This window comes from Balaenoptera borealis (assembly GCF_965194805.1).
Source record: "Balaenoptera borealis genome assembly, chromosome: X".
Taxonomy (NCBI): Eukaryota; Metazoa; Chordata; class Mammalia; order Artiodactyla; family Balaenopteridae; genus Balaenoptera; species Balaenoptera borealis.
The window spans coordinates 47,725,107-47,751,973 of NC_138881.1; the positions used below are offsets into that span (position 1 = coordinate 47,725,107).

Genomic DNA, 26,867 nt, shown 5'->3' on the forward strand with positions numbered 1-26,867 from the left:
TTCCTATCCCTACTCCCAGTTTCATGCCATCTGTGAATTTGATGAGATGATCTTCTCTGTTCTCATCTACATCACTTATAGAAATATTGATCAGAACAAAGTCCACTGGCAGTCTACTAGAAATCTCTTTCTTGCTTGGTAATGATCAGCAATCTTTGTGATCAATTTTACTTATTTAAGATTTACTCAAATTCTACTCTTATCTAATTTACTATTTTGCATCATTTCCATAAGATGACATTTTCATGCTTTGCTGATGTTCAAATATTACCTCCCCTTTAAACATGCATTTGAAGGATGTGTGATGAGAAAATGAGAACTGGAAATCATTGCCCCTCACCCTCACCACCTACACACCTCTCTCTCCTTCATGTAACTGAAGATATCCTTAATATATATTGAGTTGAAAAATGGATCACTGTGGTCCTTGTCAACATCCTCCAGTGGGGTCATCTGCTTGGAAATCACCAGAAAGACATATTAAGAGAAAGATTCCAAGAAAAGCTTAGCACACATACATAAAAAATGACTCCTTTCTTCCCACTGTCATCTTCTCCTAAGGTTCCTCAAGCCTTATATGTCCTGGGCCATAACAGAGCACCCCTTGGTCCTGTAATCCTCATACTGTTGAGTAACCAAGAAATGCTTAGTCCTCCTGTACACACCTGCTCTGCCCTAAGAACCAGACACTATTTTTACAGGTAAGCTCAAGATTCTCCAAGAAAGACATTCTTGTCTTACTCTTTCAAATTGTGTCACCTGTCTTCTTAGGTCCCTTGTTATGTCTCAGTGCTTTGATCTGGCCCAGTTCATCTTCCTGTTAGCCTTTTCCTCCCTTCTACACCTTTAACCAGGTTGTTCTGCCTACAAGAGGGGTCTTTCTTCTCCTGCTTGCCAAATCTCATCCCTTAGTCCTTCCAATTTACAACTTAAAAACCATCTTCCTTGGAAGATGCCTCTGTGAACTTAACCCATCTTTGGCTAAGGTCCAATGTAATGCAGATTGCAATCACTAAGAAAGGCAATTTCCTGAAAGAAATTGTCTAACCACTACTGAAAAGCGTATATATACATACATACATACATACATACATACATATATATATATATATATATATATATATATATATATATATATATATATATATATATATGTATGTATATTTACACACACACACACACACACACACACAGTATTCCAGACCCTTGGGGGTATTCCTGGAATAAGTACTTTCTAATTGCTCAGGTACATCACTATGCCAATCACGAAGTCAAGAGATTCTACAAGGCCAACTTGATTTAATACCAATTGCTTAGGAAGGCAAAAAAAATCTCTTTACTAGCAGCCACCTCCAGGACAACAAAGAACACTTCATCTAATTTAAGAAGAAAGAAAGCAGAATACCTCCTTCTCTGATCTCTTGTCCTGAGATGAGAAAGGTTTATGGGAACTGGATTCACAAGTACTGGACTGGCTTGTGGTACTGAACTTGCCCACACTGGACACGGTGACAGTGCTGGACAAGCCTGTTCTAGAGTCAGGGGCAGTGGTGGACACATGTGGGCTGGTTTCAACTTGGAGGTTGATGAAATCTTTGAGAAATGTGTCTTCTTTGTGAGTGAGATTCTTTTGCAAGGCCAGTGGCTCCTTGGAAGACAAGTCTTTCTCACTGCTGGGCTTCTCCTGCAAGGCCAAGGGCTCCTTCAGGATAGCCTCCTCCTCAATTGTGGGATTCTCCTGCAAGGCCAAGGGCTCCTCGAAGAGGGTCTCTTTCTCACTCGTGGGCTTCTCCTGCAAGGCCAAGGACTCCCTCAAGATGATTTCCTTCTCAATGCTGGGATTCTCCTGCAAGGCCAGGGGCTCCTTCAGGATAGCCTCCTCCTCAGTTGTGAGATTCTCCTGCAAGGTCAAGGACTCCCTCAGGATGGTCTCCTTTTCAATGCTGGGCTTCTCCTGCAAGGCCTGTGGCTGCTTAATAAGGGACTCCTCTTCACTGGTGATGTTTTCTTGCAAGGCCAACTGCTTTTTCAAGAGGAACACCTCCCCCTGAGCAGTGGGCTTCTTCTTTAAAGATAATTGCCCCTCTATGCTCACTGTCACCTCAGTGGAGAGCTCTTCCTTCAGAACCAATGGTTTCTTGAAAAAGGAATTCCTCTTCAGTGGTGGTTTTCTCCTGCAAAGCCAACAGTGCCTTCAAGGAGTCCTCTTTGTTATCAGTCTTATTCTGCAAGGCAAAAGACTTCCTGAAGAGGGACTCATCTTTGTTGGTAGGTTTAACATGCAATGAAAATGGCTCCTGAAAGGGGAATTCCTCCTCAGTGGTAGACCTCTCCTCCAAGGTCAATTGCTCCTTAATATATGATTCTTCTTCAGTGGTGATATTCTCCTGCAAGGCCAATGGCTTCTTTGAGAGGGACACCTCTTGCAGAGTGGTGTGTCTCTCTTTCAGTACAGATGGATCCTGGAAGAGGAACTCCTCTTCAGTTGTAGACTTCTTTTTAAAGGGCAACAGCTCCTTAAAGAGTGACTCCTCTTCAGAGGTAGTCTTCTCTATGACCAGTGGCTTCTTTAAGAGGAACGTCTTCCCCTGAGTGATTTGCCTCTTTTTTAAAGATACCAGTGTCTTGGTAAGAATTGCCTCATCAGTTGAAGACTTCTTCCTAAATGACATTGGCTCCATAAAGGAGGAGTCCTTACCTTCACCAATCATATTCTGCAAGTCCAACTGTTCTTGGAAGATAGGCATCATCATTTGAGTGGTACACTTTTTCTTCTTTATAGATAATGACTCCTTGGTAGAGACTGCCACATCTGTGGTATGTTTCTTCCTAAATGACACCGGCTCCATAAGAAATTCATCTTTACTGTCTATATTCTCCTGCAGTGCCCATAGCTTCTTCAAGAGGGCCAAATCCCCCTGAATGGTGTGCTTCTCTCGCAGTGCAGATGGTTTCTTCAAGAGGGACTCCTCCTCAGTGGCAGGCTTTTTTTTTTAAAGGATAATGGCTCCTTAATGAGTGACTTCTCTTCAGAAATGATCTGCAATACTAGTGGCTTGGTCAAACAGGACATCTTACCCTGACTGGTACACTTTTTCTTTAAAGATAACAGCTTATTAGAGGAGGTTGCCTCCTCAATGGTATGCTTCTTGTTAAAAGCCAAAGCCTCCTTTAAAAGGGACTCCTCAGTTGGAGTCTTTTGCAAGACCAACGGCTTCTCCAAGATGGACACCTCCTCCTGAGTGGTGTGCTTCTCCTGCAATGCTGATGGCTCTTGGAAAAGGGACTCTTTAGGGGTAGGTTTCTTCTTAAGGGATAACGGCTCCTTAATGAGTGACTTCTCTTCAGAGGTGGTCTTCTGTAATACTAGTGGCTTCTTCAAGCGGTACCTCTTCCCCTGAGTGGTACGCTTCTTCTTTAAAGGTAATGGCTTCTTGGAAAGGGTTGCCTCCTTAGTAGTATGCTTCTTCTTCAAGGAAATTGGGTCCATAAGAAATTCATCTTCACCATCCTTTTTCTCCTGCAACGCCCCTGGCTTCTTCAAAAGGGTAACCACCCCATCAGTGGTGTGCTTCTCTTGCGACACAGATAGCTCCTGGAAGAGGGACTCCTCCTTAGTGGTAGGCTTCTTTTTAAAGGACAATGACTCCTTAATGAGTGCCTTCTCTCCAGAGATGGTCTTCTGCAATACTAATGGCTTCTTCAAGTGGGCTATCTTCCCCTGAGTAGTGCACTTCTTCTTTAAAGATAATGGCCTTGTGGTGAGGGTTGTCTCTGTTGTGGTAGGTTGTTTCTTAAAAGCCAATGATTCCTTAAAGATGGAATCCTCTTCAGTGTTGATCTTCTCCTGCAAGGCCAATGATTTCTTCAAGATGGACACCTCTTGTTCAGTGGTGTGCTTCTTTGGCAATGCAGATAGTTCCTGGAAAAGGCACTCCTTCTCAGTGGTAGGCTTTCTCTTAAAAGACAACAGCTCCTTAGCGAGTGACTTCTCTTCAGAGGTGATCTTCTGCAATACTAGTGGCTTCTTCATACAGGACACCTTCCCCTGAGTGGTACACTTTTTCTTTAAAGATAACAGCTTCTTGGTGAGGGTTGCCTCCTCAGTTTTAGGCTTCTTCCTAAAGTTCGTGGGCTCCATAAAGAAAGAATCCTCTTCAACATTGATGTCCTGCAAGGCCAACTCCTCCCTCGTGTAGGACTGCTTCCCCTGATGTGTGCACATATTCTTTAAAGATAATGTACCCTTGTTGATGGCTGCCTTCTCAGTTTTATGCTTCTTCCCAAAAGTCATTGGCTCTATAACATCACTGTCAGTCTCCTCCTGCAAGGATAGTGGCTTCTCCAAGAGGGACACCTTCCCCTGATTTGTGCTCTTCTTTAATGACCTCTTGATGAGGATTGTATCCTCAGTAGTGGGTTCCTCTTTTAAAATGAATGGCTTTTTGAAAAGAGATGCCTCCTCAGTAGTGGGTGTCTTGGAGCTGGTAGGTATCTCCAGAATGAGCGGTTTATCTATAATATTTGGTACGATGGTGGTTGAGACTACTACTGGTGAGAGTTCCAGCTTATACCTGTAAAGGAAACAATGTCTGGGTAAGAAGAATGTAGTTCCTAGAATCCTCACTTACCATCTTGTTTTGTCACTATACTTACTAAATGTATGGAAGTGGAAAGGGCTTCAACCCCAAGAGACAGACTAGAGGGTAAAAATCAATGGGTACCATAGTAAATCAACTAAGTAGCACACAGTATAGTTTCTATGACCTAGGTCCCTATACTTTTCTAAAAAATTTTCCCTGAAATCATGTTATTTATGCTTTCTCATATATGATTTATTAACTTTATTTATATACAAAGGCTTTTATTATAATACTTACCACACTGTATGAGTGATTGGCTTATATATGTCTCCCTCACTAGCTGCATTTATTTGTCTTTGTCTATCAGTACCAGGTATCTGATAAAATTCAGGTTGAAATTAATATTGTTTGAAGGCTTATGAGAGAGGATTATAAGAGAGAGGCTTATAAAAGGCTTATAAGAGAGAGTTGGGCTGGTACTTAACGTTCATGGTATCTAACCATATTCCTTTCACTCTAGGCTATTTACAAGATGTTTTCCTAGTGGAGATAATAAAAAAGACCAAACTAAACATTTGTTCACATGTGTCAGATGCAAAGCTTTGTTTTGAATAGGACTGCATATCCAATCAGAGTGACTAACCTGGTGTGACCAAATCTCTGGATAACTAGAAATCAGAATAAGAAAAGGGAGAGAATTAAAGGTAAATACGATCAGTCTGAACAAGAGTAAGTACCTTCAAAAGACTAGATATTATATGATTCATTTTATATGAAACATCCAGAGGAGACATATCCACAGAGATATATCCATAACAGAAAATAGGTTGGTGGTTACCTGAAGCTGGGAAGGGGTAGGGAGGAGGGTAGAAAGGGACTGGGAAAGAGAAGGGACTATGGGTATGAGTTTCTTGGCAAGGGGGTGCTGAAAAAGTTCTAAAATTAGATGGTGGTGATGGCTATACAACTCTATAAATATAATTTTTTTTTTAAATTACTGAATTGTTAAAAAAAGAAAAGAAAGTGCCTCAAAAGGTTCCATCTGACCAGATAGGTTCCAGGTGCCTCCTGATGAGAACTTTTAGAAGTAGTCTTCAGATAGTCTAGTTATGATAGAGCATGCATTCTGAGTCTAGACTGCCTGGATCCAAACCCTGGCTCCTCCATTTACTGGCTGGGTGACCTTGGGCAAGTTAATGCTCTATGCTTCACTTTTTTCACCTGTAAAATGAGGGTCATAATATTACCTCCTCTATAGAATTATTGTAAAGATTTGAGCAATTGATATGCATAAAAACACTTAAATCATTGTGAGAACAATTACATGCCAATAAATCAGATAATTTAGACAAATGGACAAATTCTTAGGGAGATACAAACTACCAAAACAGACTCAAAAACAGAAAATCTGAACAGAGCTATAACAAGTAAAGACACTGAATTAATAATCAAAAACTACCCACAAAGAAAAATCTAAGCCCAGATGCCTTCACTGATGAATTCTACCAAACATTTAAAGAAGAACTAATACCAACATTTCATGAACTCAGGAAGAGGTAAGAATAGTTCCCAAGTCATTCTATGAGGCCAATATTATTCTGATACCAAAAACAAAGACATCAGAAGAAAACTCAAGTCTGATATATCTTATGAACACAGATGCAAAAATCCTCCACAAAACACTTGCAAACCAAATCCAGCAGTATATAAAAGGATTATACACTGTGACCAACTAGGATTTATCCCAGGAATGCAAAATTAGTTTAACATCTGAAAATCAATTCATGTTATCACACCATATTAATGGAATAAAAACGAAAGCTACATGACCATCTCAATAGATCTAGAAAAATCATTTGACAAAATTCAATACCTTTTCATGATAAAAGCACTCAACAAACTAGGACTAGAAAGGAGATTCCTTAACTATGAAAGAACATCTATGAAAAACCCAAAGCTAGTATCATAGCTAATTGTAAAAGACTGATGTTTTCCTCCTAAGATCAAGGAGAACACAAGGATGTCCAACTCTCTTTTTGGGGGGTGGAGGATTTGTCATGTAGTAGTGAATAACTAATATAGCATTGCTGATGCTTTAGAACTGAACCCCTCTGTTCTTTGAATAAAGTACAAACTCTTTGCCATGGTCCATAAGGCCCTGGTGATCTTGCTCCTGCCTGCTTCTCCAAATCCATCTCTTAAAAAACACTGGTATAGGAAGTAGGTATTTAGTGTCTATGATATCTAAAGCCTGGGGTGATCAGAGTAGGCTTCCTCAATAGAGTGACCAACTGTTCTTGTTTGTCTAGGACTGAGAGGGTTCCTGGGATGCAAGACTTTCAATGTTAAAACTGGGAAAGTCCTAGGAAAACCAGAATAAGTCGGTCATTCAACTCTTGGATGGTAAGGATGTTCAACTCTGAACACTTCTATTCAACACAGTACTAAAGGTTCTAGCCAGGGCAATTAGGCAAGAAAATAAAATAAAAGGGATCCAAATTGGAAAGGAAGAAGTAAAACTACTTATATCAGCAGATGACATAGCCTTATACATAGAAAATCCTAAGGAACCCACACACAAATACTATTAGAACTAATATACAAGTTCAGCAAAGTTCTATGATTCAAGATCAATATACAGAAATCACATGTATTTCTATATCCTTGCAATGAACAACATGAAAATGAAATTATGAAAACAATTTCATTTACAATAGAATCAAGAAGAATAAAATGCTTAGAAATAAATTTAACAAAAGAGGTAAGAAATTTATACTCTGAAAACTACAAAAAAATGTTAAAAGAAATTAAAGATCTAAATAAATGAAAAGACATCCCATGTTCCTGGATTGGAAGACTTAGTATTAAGATGGTAATATTCCCCAAATTGACTTACAGGTTCAAGGCAACTTCTATAAGAATCCCAGCTGGCTTATTAGTAGAAATTGACAAGCTGATTCTAAAATTTATATGGAATTGCAGGGAACCCAGAAGAGCCAAAACAATCTTGAAAAAGAAGAACAAAGTTGGAGGAATCACACTTCCCAATTTCAAAACACACTACAGAACAACAATAATCAAGATAGCATAGTACTGGCATAATGAAAGACATGTAGGTCAATGGAATAAAATTGAGAGTTCAGAAATAAACACATTTACAGTCAGCTGATTTTCAACAAGGGTGCCAAGACAATTAAGTGGAGAAAGATTAGTCTTTTCAATAAATGGTGCCGCGGCAACTGGATATCTATCAATACATGCAAAACAATGAAGTTAGACCCCTAACATACACCAACAATAAAAATTAACTCAAAATGGATCAACAATCTAAGTTAAGAGCTAAAACTTTAAAACTCTAAAAAGAAAAAAATCTTAAAAGTAAATGTTCATAACCTTGGATTTGGCAATGGTTTCTTAGATTATGATACCAAAAGCATAAGCAACAACAAAAAAAATAAATTGGATTTCATTACAATTAAAAACATTTATGCCTCAAGGAACACCAAGAAGAAAATGAAAAGACCTACAGAATGGAGGAAAAATACTTGCTAATCATATATCTGATCAGGGACTTGTATCTAAACTATATAAAGAATTCTTACAACTCAATAATAAAAAGATCAATAACCAAATATTTTAAATCAGCAAAGGATCTGAATAGACATTCCTCCAAAGAAGATATGCAAGTGGCCAATAAGCACATGAAAGATTCCCAAATCATTAGTCATCAGAGAACTGCAAATCTAAACCACAATGAGATACCATCCCACACTCACTAGAATGGCCGTTAAAAAAACAAAAAAACAAACAAACAAAAAAACCTCCCAGAAAATGGCAAGGATGTGGAAAATTCAAAACCCTCATCCACTGCTGGTAGGAATGTAAGATAGTGTAACCACTATGGAATACAGTTTGGCAGTTCCTCAATGAGTTCAACATAGAATTACCATATGACCCAGCAATTACATTTCTAGTTACATATGCAAAAGAATTAAAAACAGGTGTTCAAACAAAAACTTGTACACAGGTGTTCATAGCAGCACTATTCACAATAACCAAAAGGTGGAAACAATTCAAACATTCATCAACTGATGAATGGATAGACAAAATATGGTACATCCATACAATGGAATATTATTTGGCAATAAAAGAGGATGAAGTACTGATACCTGCTACAACATGGATGAACCCTTAAACATTATGCTGAGTGAAAGAAGCCAGATACAAAAGACGATACATTGTACAATTCCATTTCTGGGAAACGTCCAGTATGGATAAATCTATAGAGACAGAAAGTAGACTAGTGGTTGCCTACAGGTAGGGAGGACTGAGAGGTGGCAGCTAAAGGTAGAGTTCCTTTTGGGATTGATGAAAATATGCTAAAATTCACTGTGGTGATGGCTGCATAACTCTGTGAATATACTAAAAACCACTGAATTGTACATTTTAAGAGGGTTAATTGTGTATGTGAATTATATCCTAATAAAGCTGTTACCAAAAAAAAACCCACTTAGAATAATGTGTGATTACAGTAAACTCTCAATAGATGTTAGCTATTAGCTCTAGCACTATTATTAGGGTCCATTTCACTGAACTCTGAATGAGGACAAGAATGTTTATGGCATTTTGTGAGGATTTCCCTGCTAAAGTCAGAATGGTGAAAGAAATTCAAAAGAAAATAACACAGGGAATTAAGGTCAAAATACACACGCAAATCCCAGGAATTTCATTTCAGCAAGAAACTGAGTAGGGCTAAATGCTAATCTTCTTGTATGATTTCTTTCTGCTGGGTAATTAGCAAAGTGTCCTGTGGACCTGGCATGTTAATTTTTTGGAGTTCCCCAAACTTTTCCCCTTACCATTTGGAACCCATGCTTAGCCAGGTTATAGCTATCTAGCTGATCTATTCTAGTCTTCCAGAAAGAAGTAATTCCCACTGGAATGAGGAGAGGATATAAAAAGGTCTCACTCCACTTTATAACTCTTCTTCTAATAGAAATTTTCCTAGGAGTAAATCCTTTTCCCGATCCTAGATGAGAATACTCCTATCTACTTGCAGAACCTGTGATCAGTTCCCTATAACAGCTGGAAAACACACATTTTTGGCCTAAGGAGATAGTAATTTCTCTACAGTAACAAGGAACAAACCTCCCCCTAAGGGTTCTAATGGGATAAGCAGACTGGCAAGCTATCAGCCAGCTGCTGAGAATCCCCTGAAAAGTTAAGTTGCCTCCACACTCTCAACCACAGAGTAGCTTAGTCAAGGACTGAAGTACTAAAATAGAGAAAAGATGAGCACAAGACCTTTTGGCAAATTCCTCAATGACAACAGCTCTTTCAATATGCACACACCATGTAGGTGGGTGACAGAGGGGGAGAGGGAGGGAGGGGGGCAGAGAGAGGGAGAGAGAAAGATTGGGGGGGGTGGTGAGATGAGGCCTGTAATTCTTCAGCAATTTAGTCCATCTAAGCACCCAGAGTTAATGTAGTACTCACCACTGTAGCTCACTAAAAATGTTCTCAATGGGGACAAAAGGCAGTCAAAAGGATGTCACACCCTCTCCTTTACCATATAAAACAATGACATCTGAGTCCCCTTGTACTCACCCATGAGCAGGTGTGTTCCTGTTTATCTTCTTGGAAACATCTTTAACAAACTCATTACTGGCTTCCTTCTTGGGCTTGGCAGGTTGACTTTGAGAAGCCTGCAAGAAAAAAAAAAAGGTGGGGGGGCTGGTCTGGAGGAGGAAGCAAGGAAATGGAGAGAGAGAGAGAACCTCAAATTACCCAATAGGTGGTTCTCATAGGAAGGTCCTGACACACATCCACACCCTGGACACCTTGTTTGGGTGTTCCCAGGAACATTGATCAAAACATCTTACAACCAGTATGGTACTGGTGCCAACTAGTCATGATGGAAGCTGGCAGTACAGTAGTCCTGGTGCATATTAGCTAAATAGCAGCCCTAAGTGATTTCAAGATACATATGATGTAGTTCTGATCTCCAATGTCAGGTATACTGGCTGGCAAATTCTCAAAAAGATGTTTTGTAAACATCACATTCCATTTTGACCCCATAAGATATTTAGAGGGGGGAAAAGGCAATATAACTGGCTTTGCTGCCTGAGTATACCAAGATCAACTAGCTTTTCAGGATAGACCTCTAATACAACACTACCTGTGATACATCTATCCCATCTCACTGAGGGGATATTTATTTAACATGGGGCTCTGGGGAGCTCCACCAGAAACTCTAATCATGACTAATTCTATTAAACAGTAGAAGAGATCATGGGACTGTGAATAATGTCAATAAAAATAATCTTAAAGGTTATGCCTTTAAAATGAAACAAACTGAATCTAATTATATTCCAAATAAATACCATAACCACACTGAAGGACAAAAGAAAGAAAACAGAAGGAAATACAAGATAATAAACAACTAATCCAAGTAAAATACAAGATAATAAACAACTAATCCAAGTAAACACAGACTATACACCCTCACCATATACATCCTCAGTCAGGATGCGTTTGTGGGATGGTGGAGAATATTGCAAATAAATCTGGAACTCTTTTTAGTAGGTGTATTTATTATGGTGGTGTGAAAGAAGTAATTCTGAAACTCTTTTAGATGTATTATAGTATTGAGTAAATGTGTTGATGATCTTGGGAACCATGGTTCTCATTGTAGAGAAGGAACATATAAACACGGATTGAGGAATACAAGAAAGAACCCTGTACGTTTTGGAATGGGAGCTGTGTGGACTCATGATTTCTTAAATAGGTATATGTGTATATACATCTGAGTATACAGGAGTGTATGTATTTGTATATATAGATATATGTGTATATATAGATATGTTTAAGTACAGATATGTGTGTATCTATATGTATATATAGATGCAGACATTTCCTAACTCTGTCTGCAGAAAGGGCAGAAAAGGCAGACACCCCAGTAGCACACCTAGCACTGAGATCTTGGTCTCTAATACCATTCCCCACTAAAAGGAACAGGAATTCTTCACAGAAATGGTTGACTCCACGGCAATAAAATAGGTACAAGAACATCCTGGAACCTCCTGTTATGCTGGAAAGAAAATGCTCAAAACAATGATGATAGTATGTCACAAAGACACAGTAGTCAGATTAAAGGGGACCCTAGTGACCAAATCTGGGACAATTTGAGCACCAAAATAATAAAATACAATACTGAACAACAAACCACTGAAAAAAATAGGAATTCATAAGTCTATACCAATAATAAATAAACAGGGAAGAAGGGAGGCCTCTGCTTGTAGACTGGTAAATGGGGAACAAGTGCTAGAGTTGGAAAAATCATCATAAAGATTGTGTTAGGCAAAAATCATCAATGAATGCTAAATCTAGGGGACATTTTGATGAAGAGTGGCTATTTGGAGGCTCTTAAGAGTGTGTCCCACAGATTATTAGTTGCAAGAGGAAAAAAAATAAACAGTAATTATACAGCGGAGAAGCCAGACAACATCTTGACTGGGTGATCAAAATTAACCTCACCAATGAGGGACAGATGGATGTCGTGTGCCTCCAGATGTGATACTCTAAGGACAGAACATCACCTACACAATACTCCAGCCAAGCGTATATAACATCAATCTAATCACATGGAAACATCAGACAAACACAAAATGAGGAATGTTCTATTTTTAAAATGGGGGGTTGGGTCGGACTGTATTCTTCAAAAATATCATAAAAAACAAAGAAAGGCTATGGAAGTGTTCCAGATTAAAAGAAGCTAGAGACATGACAAGTAAACGACCCTAGACTGGATCCTTTACTGGAGGGGGAAAAATGCTTATAACATTGACTTTACAAAGTCAACGGAAAAAAATTGGAATATGGACAACAGATTACATAAAAACACTATATCAGTGTAAATTTATAAAGTTGTTGACTGCACTGTGTTTATATAAGACTATTTCTCTGAGGAGAAATAGTATATAGAGACTCTTTCTCTATATACGCTGAAATACCCTAAGTATTTCATGGTAAAGGACCATGATGTATGTAAGCAGATAGGATAAAATGTTAGTAATACGTGAATCTAGGTAAACAGCATATGTGTGTTCTTTGTACTGTTTTTTATTTTTGCAACTTTTTATAAATTTGAAATTATTTCCAAATGAAGTATAAAAGAATTATGCCTTTGTATCATCGTATCATAATAAGCAACTACAATCCAACAGGGAATTCTTTCTTAGTTGTTGTCCACTTCTGCTCTTCAAAGAGCTTGACACAGTTTGCATTTTAATTTCACCTAAAGTTTTACAGACTCCTTGTGTGTCCAGCTGAGATCCAGAATTGGAAAAGATGTGCATTCTTGGCAGGAGAGAGGTGGAGACCCTAATCCCCAGGGTGAAACTTTCAACTTGCCATGTGTGAAGGTTCAAAGCACTAATATTTTCAGATCTAAGCTCAAGGGGACCTTTACCAGTATCTCCGCATAATTCTTTCACCAAAAAATAGGAAAATAGAGATGACAATCCTACTGACAAAAAATAATTTAGGAAATAGACTTTATCTCCTCATCCACTGGCTTTGGACCAGCTCTAACAAATCAAAAGTCCTTCCCATGCTGAAAGGATAAAGGAGAGGGGGAAAAAGAACACTCACAGCAGACTAACTAATTAAAACAGATCAGCTCTTTTGGCAAGCCAGGACCTCACTGTGGTGAATGTTGAGGAGAAGACAGATATGGGGACATGTAAATGAAGTAATACTGACAGGAAGAAGCAAATCGTCATAAAGGGAATCCCCAAAGTTCAGAGAGAAAGGAGTCCTCAACCCTCAAAGAAATGAGCTCAGACGTCTGCAGAAATGCCCAACCCTGGAATGGCTTAGGTACACTGTAATGATGGAACTTTGTCTGGAAAGCACCAAAGACCATTCAAGGTGACCAGAACTTGAATGCAAAAGGGATATGGGCTTTCTGAGCTTCTGAAAAGCTAGAGGCAGAGATACTGCTCAGGGATGCCTTGCTTCCCCAACCCTGGACAGGTATGTGGCCTAACAGATGTTGAATTCAGTTGGAGAATCAGGAGGGTCCTAGCATGTGTTTCCTATTAATTTATTTGTGTTTGTTCTCTATGAATGATGATATAAACTTCACGACAAAAAAAGGACTGAGACATGGCAGGAAAGTTTTTCATATGTGGTTAGACTTTGCTTTGCACAGTGTCACTGGACTCCCATCAGGGACTCTGGAGGCCAAGGGAAGCTACATTAAGATGGGCTGCATCTGCTCCTGATTTGTGTGGCTACCTTATTTCAACCAAGTTTCTAGAGCCATGGTTAAATAAGTCAGGAAATGAATCTAACCTTACAGGTCTGTGTGGGAGGTAGCTCTTTCAACCAATCTAGAGTAAATCTGATTATGCAGGAAGCTGTAACACAATCATACATGTTGTAATCTGCATGGGGAAAAGACTGTTTTAGCACAAAGGTGGTCACATAGCATCTAAAGAGCAGAGATACAAAGGGGAGAACTTTGCCAATGCTTATCCAATCCTGCCCAAGGGGGTAAAATATTATCTAGCAGATGTAAGAATTCTGGTAGCCACAGAAGGACACTATTATAGAGGGCAGGATAGGGTTCACTAGGGTTCTCTGTATCCTAGATGAAACAGACTTCAAAACCAACACTGGGCAAGTCTTTATCTGTGAAGTGGAGATAATTATAGTATCTGCCTCAAAGGATTTTATGAGGATTAAGTGAGTGGATACAGGGAAAAATGCTTAGAATAGTGCCTGACACGTGGTAAACACTCAGGAGACATCAGTTACTATTATTTTCTAAGACCAAAGATTACCTCTGACTCAATTCTATATTCAGTTAGTAACTTTCTAACTAGTAAATTTGATTTTCTTAGCTGGCGCCTTAATAACACCAGAAGGGAGGTAACTTGGAAGTGAACTCAAGAATTCTAGCCAAAACTGAGTTTCTAGATCTCCATAGTTGAAAACCAGATCATGGAACTGTGGTCATCAATGGTTCTGTACATCAGAGGACATTTTTGATTGTCACTATGACTGGGGTGCTGCTGGAACTTAATGCTAGGGACCAGGAATGCTGGCTGAAGTCAGTCGTACACAATAGAAAAACTTTCCTGTTCAAAATGCCCACAGTGCTTGAATTGATGAACACTGCCCTAGACTACAATGAATCTACCAGAGTACTTGCCTCCAAGGCCTACGCAACCAGCTGAGCCACCTCTGGACTTTATCTAAATGCAAGATCCCAAAGTTCTCATATTTGTCTACAATGTCGTATCTCATAATCACTCTGCTGCTTCCAGAGAGCTCCATCAATTAATCCAGATGGTATGTGCCAGCAGAAGAGCCACTGCAGTTTCTGAAATTGGGTCATTGATTCCAAATAAAATTGGCTCTCAACATTCTAGAGAGGGTCAGAGTTTGGTAAACTGGAAAGGTCCCTCAAGGAAGAGGTTGTCTAAACCTTATGCGACACCATGGCAGAGGATTGGACTGGCATACTCACGTTGGTGAGATCTTCAAAAGCTGACCTCTTTTTCAGTGGTCCCTGAGGTGAAGATGGAGATATCTTTGCTTGGTAATTCTCCTCTCTCTAAAAAAGTAAAAGAGGTAAATGCGTATATCCAATTGTGAGCAGTCTTTTCAGGGACTTCAGGTCATCTTTGGGGCTCAGGCGGGGAATGGCTGAATCTCCAAGCAACTGCAGACGCCTATAATAAACCCCAATAAACTACAACAAAAGGAAATTTTGGCACCCACTGCTTAGAGAGTCCCTGAAGGAGATAATCATTGATGATAGGGACAAGGCTGGGAGGAGAAAAGATGACTGTCAGTGTAACTCTCAGAATGAGCAAACTAGCTTGGTGAAGCTAATTTTCTCTCTTACTCCTCTCATATTTATGGCTATACTAGCCAAGATTAACCATCACCACCCCCACCACCCTGCAACTCCCACTCATTCCTTTAATATGGATGTTCCCAGGTAAATTAGTTCAATAATTTAACAAAACTTAAGTGTCTCTTATGTTAAGTAGTTGATTTAAGACATTCTCAATAAGGACAATAACACACGTACGTAGATACTGACCCAGGATCAGCTCTTTATTAGCTATTGACCTCGCACAAGTCACTTAGTTTCTGAGACTCAATTTCCTCATCAGTAAAATTGGGATAATGACCTACCTCATTTGAGGATCAAATAAGAGAAAACATGTTTTTTAAAAATCTATATAAACTGTAAACGGGCAGAAATAGTATTTTAAAAGTATATAGTCCAATATGTTTTTAAACCTCATAGGGAAAATTCTGTACTTTAAGAAAGGAGTTTGGTAATTCATATTAATCCCTTTTAGTGTATACAAGGGAGAGATGGGGGAAAGGAGGAAGGGTGAATATTTTGGATCAAAGGGAGTTTCCTTTCTAGGTAGTGTTTATCTACACATGCCTTACCCCACTCCCAAATGAGCAAGACTATCTCTGTGGGGTTAGAGGTTAAGGTAAATCACGCTGTAGGGCTTTTCTGTTCCCTAACAGTTTTTATTTGGTGAAAGTCTCCTAAGTATCAGATTTCCTTTATGAAGTGAGAACCCTGCCCTACCTATGTCAGAGAGTTGTTAATAATATGAAGCAGAACATTGAGGTCCGACCATTTATTTTCCCTGTTCTCTATTTACATCATGGACAGTTAGTACATGACACAGTAAGTGATTAGAAATTTAGAGAACTGGATTCATATTACAATAGAACAATCTAGCACAGTGGAGCAATCCTGAAAGAGCTGAGAAGAATTACTTCTGTTTTTTAATTGATTAAGCTAAGAAATAAGTAAACTATTAGTCTCTTATCTAGTTCATGATAAATAATCCTAGTGGAAATAATTAGCAAAAATAAATTAGTATTTTCTCTCAAATTGGCTACGAAATTAACTGTTGGCCTGTTATCCAATTCCTACTTAATATTACTGGTAGAAATAACCAGCCCCAAATAAAATCAATGGGTAAAACTGAACTCAATAAAATTTATATTTGCAAAATGTGCCCTGAGAGAGTTGGATTTGGAAAAATAACGGCCACAAAAGAAAACTTACAGTGGCAGAACTCTAATCAGAAAATTTGATATGGACAAAAATCTGATCAATGTATCAAATCTTTCTTGCCAAATTTACATAGGAAAAACACATTTGGCCCCTCTAAGAAAATCATTTCAGTGAGACAAAAATGAAAATGATTAGAAAGTGTTTATCTGTGCTGAGAGAAAACCAATCAAGGAAAATAAATTGGCCTAATGATGTTTGCTCCAGGAAATACTCTCTTAATGACAATTCATCAGGTTAGTAAAATTCTGATTAAAATATGAATGATGAGGAACATAGAACATCGCAGGGTCCAGGGTCGGAATGACAAACTATCCACAAGGTCAAAACAGCAGGCTCAAAATGGGCCCATTCTTCAAATTTAATAGCTGTAAAAAGCATTATAATACGTTTGTTGACCTAATCTTCATACTCTCCCCAGGATGTACCAAGCAGCCACCTGGCAAGGTGCTTTGAGCATCTCAGAGAAAGTAAGAGTATAGATGTGATCACTAATGAGAACTGAGTATTTTTTGCTTTTGAAGGTTATGGAGAACGGCCTTCATCTTAGCCATGCATTTACGGGAAAGAAGAGTTGACACTTTCTCCCTAAGTCCTAATTTGCTGGTCTTCTCCAACTACAAGGTCTGCCACCCTTTCCCACTTTCTCAGATTAAACCACACATATTTCAAAAGATGTAGGGATGAGGATAGGGACTGAACAAACGCAGGAAGAGCTTATTTGAAACACTGTTGGGAGGGACAGCTTGCTCTAACCTTTTCAGATGGGCCATGATCACTGGGCACAATTTTGCTGGACTGAGATTTCTTAGTCTCACGTCTGGAGCGCTGGGGTGGTAGTGGCAGTGGCATTTCTTATGGATTCAGCAGCATCTATCCAAGGCAGGGCTGCAATCAGAAAAGGACTCTTTAAAACACCATTCACCAGAAATATCAGAATTCTCTGGAGATCCTTGAGAAAACCCAGTCTCTCTATAGCATCCCTAGGAGAAAACATACTTTGATTTAAGCAGATCTGGGCTCAAATCTTGGTTCTACCACACTTAACCATGGGCAAGTGACTTAAACTCCCTAGGCTTCAGTTATCTCATCTGTAAAATGGAGATATGTATACGTACCTCTGCAGGGCACTGTTCAAATTAAATGAGATACTCTATGTAAAAAGCTCAGTACAGTGCCTGCCACCCCCTGTGGGCACTGGGACTGTGGCCTAGCCCCTAGTTTAGCCTAGGAACACTGGGGACAAATTAACAGTTTTGCATTGAAAATAATCAAGAACATGACAGATCATATAGTATGGAGGCTCGCTGGTAGGGTTAATGTTCTTTAAAAGGCATGGGGTCCTGGCCACAGCAATTATAATGATGCTACAGAGAAGGCAAAAGAATACACTGCACACACACACACACACACACACACACACACACACACACACACACACACACACGTATGCACAATAGGCCAGAGGGTATTCAAAGGCTGCATTCAATCAAGAAACTGTAATCCAGTTCCAGACACCCAGTAAGAAAAAAATAAAATAAAATCAAAAGATAACAGCAGAGGGAACTAACTTGTTGAAAATCACTTGACATAAAAATTTAACAGTCATTACAGACCTTGGGAGAGTCCTACCTTCACCCCATCTCAGTGTGGGATCCCATTCTACATTCCTTAAATTTCTTTTAGTTTGTGAGTTCCCAATAGTATGATATACTTATGTATCTTACAAGCAAATACATAATTAGGAGGAATCAGCTCTTGGATATCCAAGAGACCCTTCCCACTCAAATACAACTGCCCTTCCAACCACACCCATATTCAGTGTCCAAGATCAACTGCATTTGACAAAGAACAGGCTTCCATAAGAGAGACCCTAAAGGCAATGCACCAGATACTTCAGGCAATGGAGATACAAACACAAATAAATCATGTATCTTACCCTAGAAGTATTCACAGGCACAGCTCTAACAGTAACATAAAAATATGACAAATGATTTAAAAATGGTAGATAAAAAGTACTTTAGAAACATAATGGAAAGTCAGTAATCTTGTGGGAGATTCCATCTGGACTTAAACGACAAAAAGGTTCCCAAGTAGACAGGGGAGCTTTCCAGGCAAAGAAAGCCTGAGCCGAGGCGGAGGCTTGAACATGCAGAGCACAGCAAGTCTGGGAACATCCAAACTTGCCTGGAGTGTGGAGTATAAAGAATGCGTTGGGGAGGAGTTAGAAAGAGGCTGCAAGCTAGGCTGGGGCCACGCTGGTAAGACTGCAGAGGAGACTGCAGTTTGAGGGGAAGGTTTAAGAAAGAAGAAAGGCTAACTTGGGCTTTGCTTTGGATGGAGAATATTAAACATTTTGTTGGCAAGGAAAAGTCAGTACAAGTGTGTGCCTTCACATTTACTATGTCAGTTAATCCTCCCAACAAAACTGTGAGGGTAAGCAGGGCAAGTACAATTCTTTCCATTTTATAGTCCCAGATGAGTTAAGTGACTTACTACACAGGACAAATTATTAAGCAGCACAGAATACCCAGCTCTTTCCAGGGCTCTTTTCTAAAATACCATGAAGTCTCTCTGATTGTATGCAAAAAAGATTCCAAAATAGCCCACAGCCCAAAGTGAAAGGCCATAGTGTGGTAGTATGAGGAGTAATGAGGAGTTAGAACACAGACTTTTTTTTAAGAAGCAACTGGGCTCCTAAATCAGCCAACTTAGCATCTTAGAGCCTCCGTTTCCTCATTTGCAAAAGAGCTATACCACCTCTTACTTGCAGAGGTATTGTGTGGCTCAAATGTAAATTTGTATGTGCAAAGCTTGACCTGGTAAGTACTCAGAATAAATGGTGCGTCTTATTCTCCTTCTCTTCCTCCAAATCCAAACCTATTTTCCATCTCATCCCTCAAAACTCAGCCAAGCAGCAATAAAGCTAAATTGAGTGAACCCACCCTTAACTGCACTGTATGAAAACCACTCACTCCACTATTATTATTCACATCTCATACAATTTTTTATGGATGACCAAAGACTCATGTTCTGAAATCTTTATCTTTCAAGCGGAAAGAAAAAATCAAACTGGAGTCAACAGGCCAGAAAACTTTCAGCTGATGACATCACAGGTTGACTAAACCTCAGAGAAAATAAGGTTTTTCAGATGATGGTCATGTATCACCTTCATTATCCTGAACAATAATCACTTGCTTTGGGGGACACAGACACCGACTTAAGCAACTAATTTCCCCGCCACTAGGTGGGGGGAGGGGATTGACACCACCTGAAACATGCTTTCATAAAAGGACACTCTGCAGAACACTCTCAACTTCTACCACCTACAGAACCCTTAGCCTTACTTGGACAAAAAAATTAAAATCCTTTCTACTTTCCATCTCCCCTACATACACACTGATGAGTGTTGAAGACTCTATTGGGCATCCCAGGGCTGGTGCTGAAACCCACACAGGGGCAAGTTGGCTTGTTTAGAAGCCCAATTGCTCAGAGTCCAAAACTGTAGATCAGGACAATCTCAGGAAACAGTAGCGACTTCTTTTCATATATAAAGGCAGGTTACAGACAGCAAGACACTGGGGAGAGAAAGCAGCATGGTGTCAATGGAAGCAGCACTGAGCTGGGAAGGATGCCCAGGCTCTAGTTCTAATGCCGCCCTAGCTGGCTGAGTGACACTGGACAGGTCCCTTTTCCCTCTCCAGGCCTCCTTCCCCCACCTAATAAAATGAGATCGTGGGACCAGAGTCTCCTCGACATTTCGACCATGGTCAATGGACCAGCAATATCAGCATCACCTGGGAGCTTGTTAGCAATTTAAAATCTCAGGCCCCGAGGTAGGCCTTACCAAATCAGGAAGTGCAAGTTAATAACCCCAGGTGATCTGTAGGCACTTTAAAGTTTAAGAAGCCCTGTTCTAGGATCCCTTCAACTTCTGACATTCTAGGATTCCAAGAGGACCATAGCAGAGAGCAGTGGCAAGCCAGAGCTGGAGAGGTTTGAGGTGGTGATGACAGAAGAGAGCCAGTGGAGACAACAAGGGGGGAAGGACACATGTTTCCATCTTCCTTCATATCCTTCAACCTGTAGTTCAAAAGACATCCCTCAAGTAGCATTCTCTAGCTTAAATATGTCTTGTGGATGAAATTGATCCTGCACAGTTTCGCTTGTGAAAAGACGTTACGTAAATGTACTCTGATTCAGGCATGTGTACTGGTAGCTCCATTTAGAAGCTGAGACCCAGTTTTGGTTTTCTGTTGTTTTTGTTTGTTGGTTTTTTTGGTTGGTTTGTTTTTTTGCTTTGCCATCTCACCCACTAATACACACTCCCTCCCCAACCTCGTACAGGGCTCTCTCCGCAGACTGCTGACTGACGGGAAAAAGCAAAGGTTGCGTGTCAGGGATCCCATGCATCCCGGCAAAAGAAGACAGTGAGTTAGTTACAAGGGACTGCAGTGAGGCTCAAGGACCCACCCGCGTGCGACACAACCGGACATTCAAGCGGGCAGTACAAGTTCTAAGGTGCCTACCTCATATCGAGATTGAGGGCAGAAGAGGAAAGACCACGGACGCAGTCCTAACCCAGGAGAGGCCCGGGAAATGACCGGAGCTCCGCGTCGCAGCAACCGGCGTCCGTCTCAACTTACCCCGTGCTCTCTCCAATCAGCCCAGCAGAGAATTTTGAAAATTACAGCCCAGGAGGCAGAGCAGTGGTGATTGGCCAGCAGGGGCAAATCAGCGTGCAGTTGAGACTTGAGCTCGCCTAGCAAGGAGGGGCGGGGCTGGGTATTTTTAAACCGAACTCTGCAGCTAATTGACTTCACAACGGGGCGTGGTTTCCTGTACCCCTGGTTGCACTGGGCTGGGCTGAGAAGCGGGAGTACTGGGTCTCTTTAAAGACTCGTTTTCATTTAAATAATCCTGCTGGAGGATGGCGAGAGCCGCTGCATTATGTAGTGAATTAAAACATTAATATTAATAAGCTTTTGGGAATTCCCTGGCGTTCCAGTGGTTAGGACTCGCCGCTTTCACCGCCCTGGCCCAGGTTCAATCCCTGGTCGGGCAACTAAGACCCACAAGCCCGCGCGGCGCGGCCAAAAGGGGCCTTTGTGAGGGAAGCAGAGCAGAAATTATTGCCCTTATTTTACGGATGGCCCCCAAAGTTCAGAGAGCTAATAGTAGCTAACATTAACTGAGTGCTAGCTCTGTGCTAATTGCTACAAATTGTTTAATTGTTTTCAACACTGTCCAAAAAGGTAGGTACTTTTATTATTGCCGTTTTACAGACAACAAAACTGTAGCTTGCTAACTGCCCAAAGTCACAGTGCTACATTGTGGCAAAGCAAGTAATACAACCGATATGCTCATTCATTTCATTCCTACATTAATTCATTCATTCAACAAATAATTATTGAGCACCTGCTTTGTTCCAGGAGCTAAAAATTATATATATGAGTAACTGACAAAAGACTTGAAGAGTGTATAGCCCTGCCCTGTCTTCTGAGGAGGGAAAGGGAGAATGGAGATGCCAGGAATAAAACCTATAGGAAGTCCTGCATATACAACAGATACTCTACCACTAACTACATCTTTACACTTATTATTAGTCCATTCTCCTTTTAGTATCTCATAGCTTCTACATTAAATGGAAAATAGTCACATGATCCCAGGCCCTCTTCTCTTTTTAATATCCCTAGGTTATCACATCCAGATCCATGACTTTAAGTAGCATCTAAAAGCTGGCCCTGAACTCCAGACTCATAAATCCAAATGACTACTCCACATCTCCACTTGGATGTCTAATAGACACCTCAAACTTAACGTGTTCACAACCTTCACCAAACCTGATCCTTCCTCCAATGTCCCCCATTTCAGAAACTGGTACCACATCAAGCCTGTTAATCAAGCCAGAAACCTGGGTATCATCCTTGATTCAAACTCTTTTCCACCACCTTAGCCTACCAAATCCAATCCTTCAGCAAATCCTGTTGATTCTACCTCAAAAATATATTTTATATCCATCCACTTCCCTCCATCTCCACTACAACCATAGTCTCTCGATTGGACCACAGTCAAAAGCCTCCAAGCTGCTCTCCCCCTTTCCAATCTGGCTCTTCTCTAATGCAAATACAATACAATATGATCAGTCTTTAAAAAAAAAAATATGTATCATGTCCCTCTCCTGCTTTTGTGGTTTCCCACAGAACTTAAAATAAAATCCAGACTCCTTACCCTGGCCTACAAGTCCCACCTATCTCACTAACCTTGTCTCATACCACTCTCTTTCTCATTTACTCCATTCCAGCCATAATGATCTTCTTCCCAAACTTTGAATATACAGAAAATCCCTCTTCTCGGGAACTTTGCACATGACGTTCCCACTGTCAGAAACATTCTTCCCTCTCTTCTTTAAATTACTTTTTTTTTTATCATGCTTTAAGTCTCACCTTAAATATCCACTCTTCAGAGAGGCCTTCCTTGACCATGTTATATAGAGTAGGATTCTTCTCCCACTCCCTAATATTTTACCTCAGCCCCTTGCATTTCCTTTTTCTTTTAATTTTTATTGGAGTATAGTTGCTTTACAATGTTGTGTTAGTTTCTTGCTGTACAGCAAAGTGAATCAGTCATATGTATACATATATCCACTCTTTTTTAGATTTCCTTCCCACTTAGGTCCTTACGTTTCTTTTAGAGTAATTATTGCTATTTGTAATTTTTTAACCTACCTCCTCACTCAAGAATGGAAGGTCCACAACTGCAAGGACTGCACCTATTGTGCTCTATCTCCAGTGATTAGCATTAAGAAGAGTTCACATTTATCAATTGCTTACAATATGTTTGACACTGTTCTGACACTCACAACAATACAATGAGTTGCTAATGTCCCTGTTTTGCAGAAGAGGAACTTGAAGTACAGAGAAGTTCAGTAACTTGCCCAAGATCACACAGCTAGTAAGCTATTGGATTGGGATTCAAACCCAAGCAGTCTGATTCCAGAGACCAAACACATAAGCACTACCCCATACCTGCCTCCTTGAAAGATGGCTGAAAAATATTAACATTTGTTAACCAAGTAAAGGAGTATCTTCCTTTAAGGGGCATCGCTGTGGACAAGTGTCCCACTGGGATGCACTATAAAGGAAATATAGTATTAACACAAGTCACAACAAGTCTTCTTTAGTCAAAAGAGGAAAAGGTCCATCCACCAAAACAACAGCAACACAAAAATCACAAAACAAGCAATTTTATTTTTCCTGTTTCCACTTCTTCACAAAAACAAAAAAGTTACTGAGTAAACATTATAATTTTCCAAAAATTAAAAAAAAAATTTTCTCACAACTTTCAAACCTCCAGTGGACTTAACCTTTCCTTTGAGTAGCACTCAGAGGGAACACTAAGAAAAGAGGAGACAGCCCTTTGACTCTACCATTTTCCAATATTTCCCTCCACCCAGGCATACAACTCTTTCATGAACTCTCCTTTCCCCTCCCCACTGCATTCCTGTATTAAAACCTGATAGGAAAGATCTGCTCTTATCTACCTCACTTTTACATGAAAATATATTTCACATGGATCCAAGATTTAATTGTGAAAAATGAAACCATGGAAATACTAGACAAAATATTTTTAAAATTTTTACAATCGTGCAGAAAGAAAAACCTTTCTAAACAGGACAAAAATCTAGAGATAGCAACAGGCTCAATAAATATTAGTAGCTAAAAATTTTTAATTTTTGTTTGGCAAAACAAGTAAACAAAAACAAAAACAGGGTTAAAAAACTTAACAACAAACTGGCCAAAAACATTGTCAACACGAATGACAAAGGAATAATTTCCAAAATGTACAAAGAGAATTGCATGATCAGCAAGAAAAAGATGAACCACCCATCAAAAAATTTGACAACAAAATGAACAATTAGAGAAGAAATACAAATGGTCAATAAACATAAAAATATGCTCAATTTCACTAAAAATAAACGTAGATTAAAACAACAATGCATTGTTTTGTTTAGGACATTGGCAAAGGTTTAATAGATTAATCATAATTTCTGTTGGTAAAGGGGTGCATAAACAGGCATTTTTATTCATTGCCAGCACCAGCAGAAATAAAAACTTCCACTAACTTTGGGAGGGTTATTTGAAAATATCTAGTGAATTTTTTTTTCTTTTTTTGGCTTCATTGGGTCTTCATTGCTGCATGTGGGCTTTCTCTAGTTGCGGTGAGCGGGGGCTACTCTTCATTGCAGTGCGCAGGCTTCTCATTGCAGTGGCTTCTCTTGTTGTGGAGCACGGGCTCTAGGCGCACAGGCTCTAGAGCGCAGGCTCAGTAGTTGTGGCACACGGGCTTAGTTGCTCCGCGGCATGTGGGATCTTCCCGGACCAGGGCTCGAACCCGTGTCCCCTGCATTGGCAGGCAGATTCTTAACCACTGCACCACCAGGGAAGCCCTCTAGTGAATTTTTAAAGTTTGAACCCTTTTACCCAGAGATTCTACTTCTGGTAATCTTTCCTACAAAAATACTTAGGCAAGTTTTCCAAATTTGAGAGAGACATAAACCTACAGATTCAAGAAGCTAGGTGAACCCCAAACAGGGTAAACCCAAAGAAATTCAAACAAAGACACATCATAATCAAACTTCTGAAAACTAAAGAAAAAACAAAACAAAAACCTTGAAAGCAGCAAGAGAGAAATCACACCTTTCTAACAGAGCAAAATTTTGTTGAATGACAATAGATTTCTTATCAGAAACCATGCAGGCCAGAAGAAGGTGACAATATTTTCCCAGTACTAAAAAAAAAAGAGCTGTCAGCTCAGAATTCTATATCCAAGTAAAATATCCTTCAGGAGTGAAGGGGAAATCAAGTCATTCTCGGATGCCCCCCTTAAAAGAATAGAAAGTTTAGGGCTTCCCTGGTGGCGCAGTGGTTGAGAATCTGCCTGCCAATGCAGGGGACACGGGTTCGAGCCCTGGTCTGGGAAGATCCTACATGCTGCGGAGCAACTGAGGCCGTGTGCCACAGCTACTGAGCCTGCGCTCTGGAGCCTGTGCTCCGCAACAAGAGAGGCCGTGATAGTGAGAGGCCCGTGCACCACGATGAAGAGTGGCCCCCGCTTGCCACAACTAGAGAAAGCCCTCGCACAGAAACGAAGACCCAACACAGCCATAAATAAATAAATAAATTTTTTAAAAAAATTTAAAAAAAATAAAAAAAATTTAAAAAAAAGAATAGAAAGTTTACAAAGTAGGAAAAATAGTAATAGAAGGAATCTTGTAACATCAGGGAGAAAGAACAGTGGAAAGAGTAAAAATACAGGTAGATACAATAGACTCCTTCTGACGCTGCTTTCTCAATTATGTCTGACAGTTATAGCAAAATGTATAACTGTCTGATATGGTTCTCAATGTATGTAGAGGAAATGTTTAAAACAATAATATAGATGTAGGAGAGTAAAGGGAGGAAAAGTTTCTAGACTTCCTCAAACTGATAATGTCAACTCCAGTAGATTGTGATATGTTGTGTATATATAATGTAATACCTAGAACATGCACTAAAAAAGCTATATACAACTCAACATCAAAAACACAAACACTCTGATTAAAAAAGGGACAGAAGACCTGAATGGACATTTTTCCAAAGGGGAAATGCAGATGGCCAAGAGGTACATGAAAAGATGCTCAACACTGCTAATCATCAGGGAAATGCATAATAAATCGAAACTACAATGAGATACCACCTCACGCCTGTCAGAATGGCTATCATCAAAAAGACAACACATAACAAGTGTTTGTGAGGATGTTGAGAAAAGGGAACCCTAGTACACTGTTAGTGGGAATGTAAATTGGTGCAGCCACTGTGGAAAACAATATAAAGGTTTCTCGAAAAACTAAAAATAGAACTAACATATGACCCAGCAATTCCACTCCTGGGTATATATCTATTAAAAAAAAAAAAAAACAGTAACTCAAAAAGATACATGCAAATCCGAATTGGAAAAGAAGAAGTAAAGCTGTCACTGTTTGCAGATGACATGATACTATACAGAGAGAATCCTAAAGATGCCACCAAAAAACTACTAGAGCTAATCAATGAATTTGGTAAAGTGGCAGGATACAAAATTAATGTACAGAAATCTCTTGTATTCCTATACACTAATGA

At 39.7% G+C, this 26,867-nt stretch overlaps 1 protein-coding gene across 1 annotated transcript; it reads right to left on the reverse strand.

The window, feature by feature from the left end:
• Positions 1-294: 294 nt before the first annotated feature.
• On the reverse strand, positions 295-22,277 carry LOC309620342 (G2/mitotic-specific cyclin-B3-like). Its single transcript, XM_082376544.1, is given in 8 exon segments — positions 295-453; positions 1,406-2,143; positions 2,145-2,993; positions 2,996-4,574; positions 10,191-10,288; positions 15,121-15,207; positions 17,464-17,595; positions 21,237-22,277. Coding segments are annotated over 7 exon segments (3,558 nt in total). The 5' UTR covers positions 17,560-17,595; positions 21,237-22,277; the 3' UTR covers positions 295-342.
• Between the last annotated feature and the right edge of the window lie 4,590 nt (positions 22,278-26,867).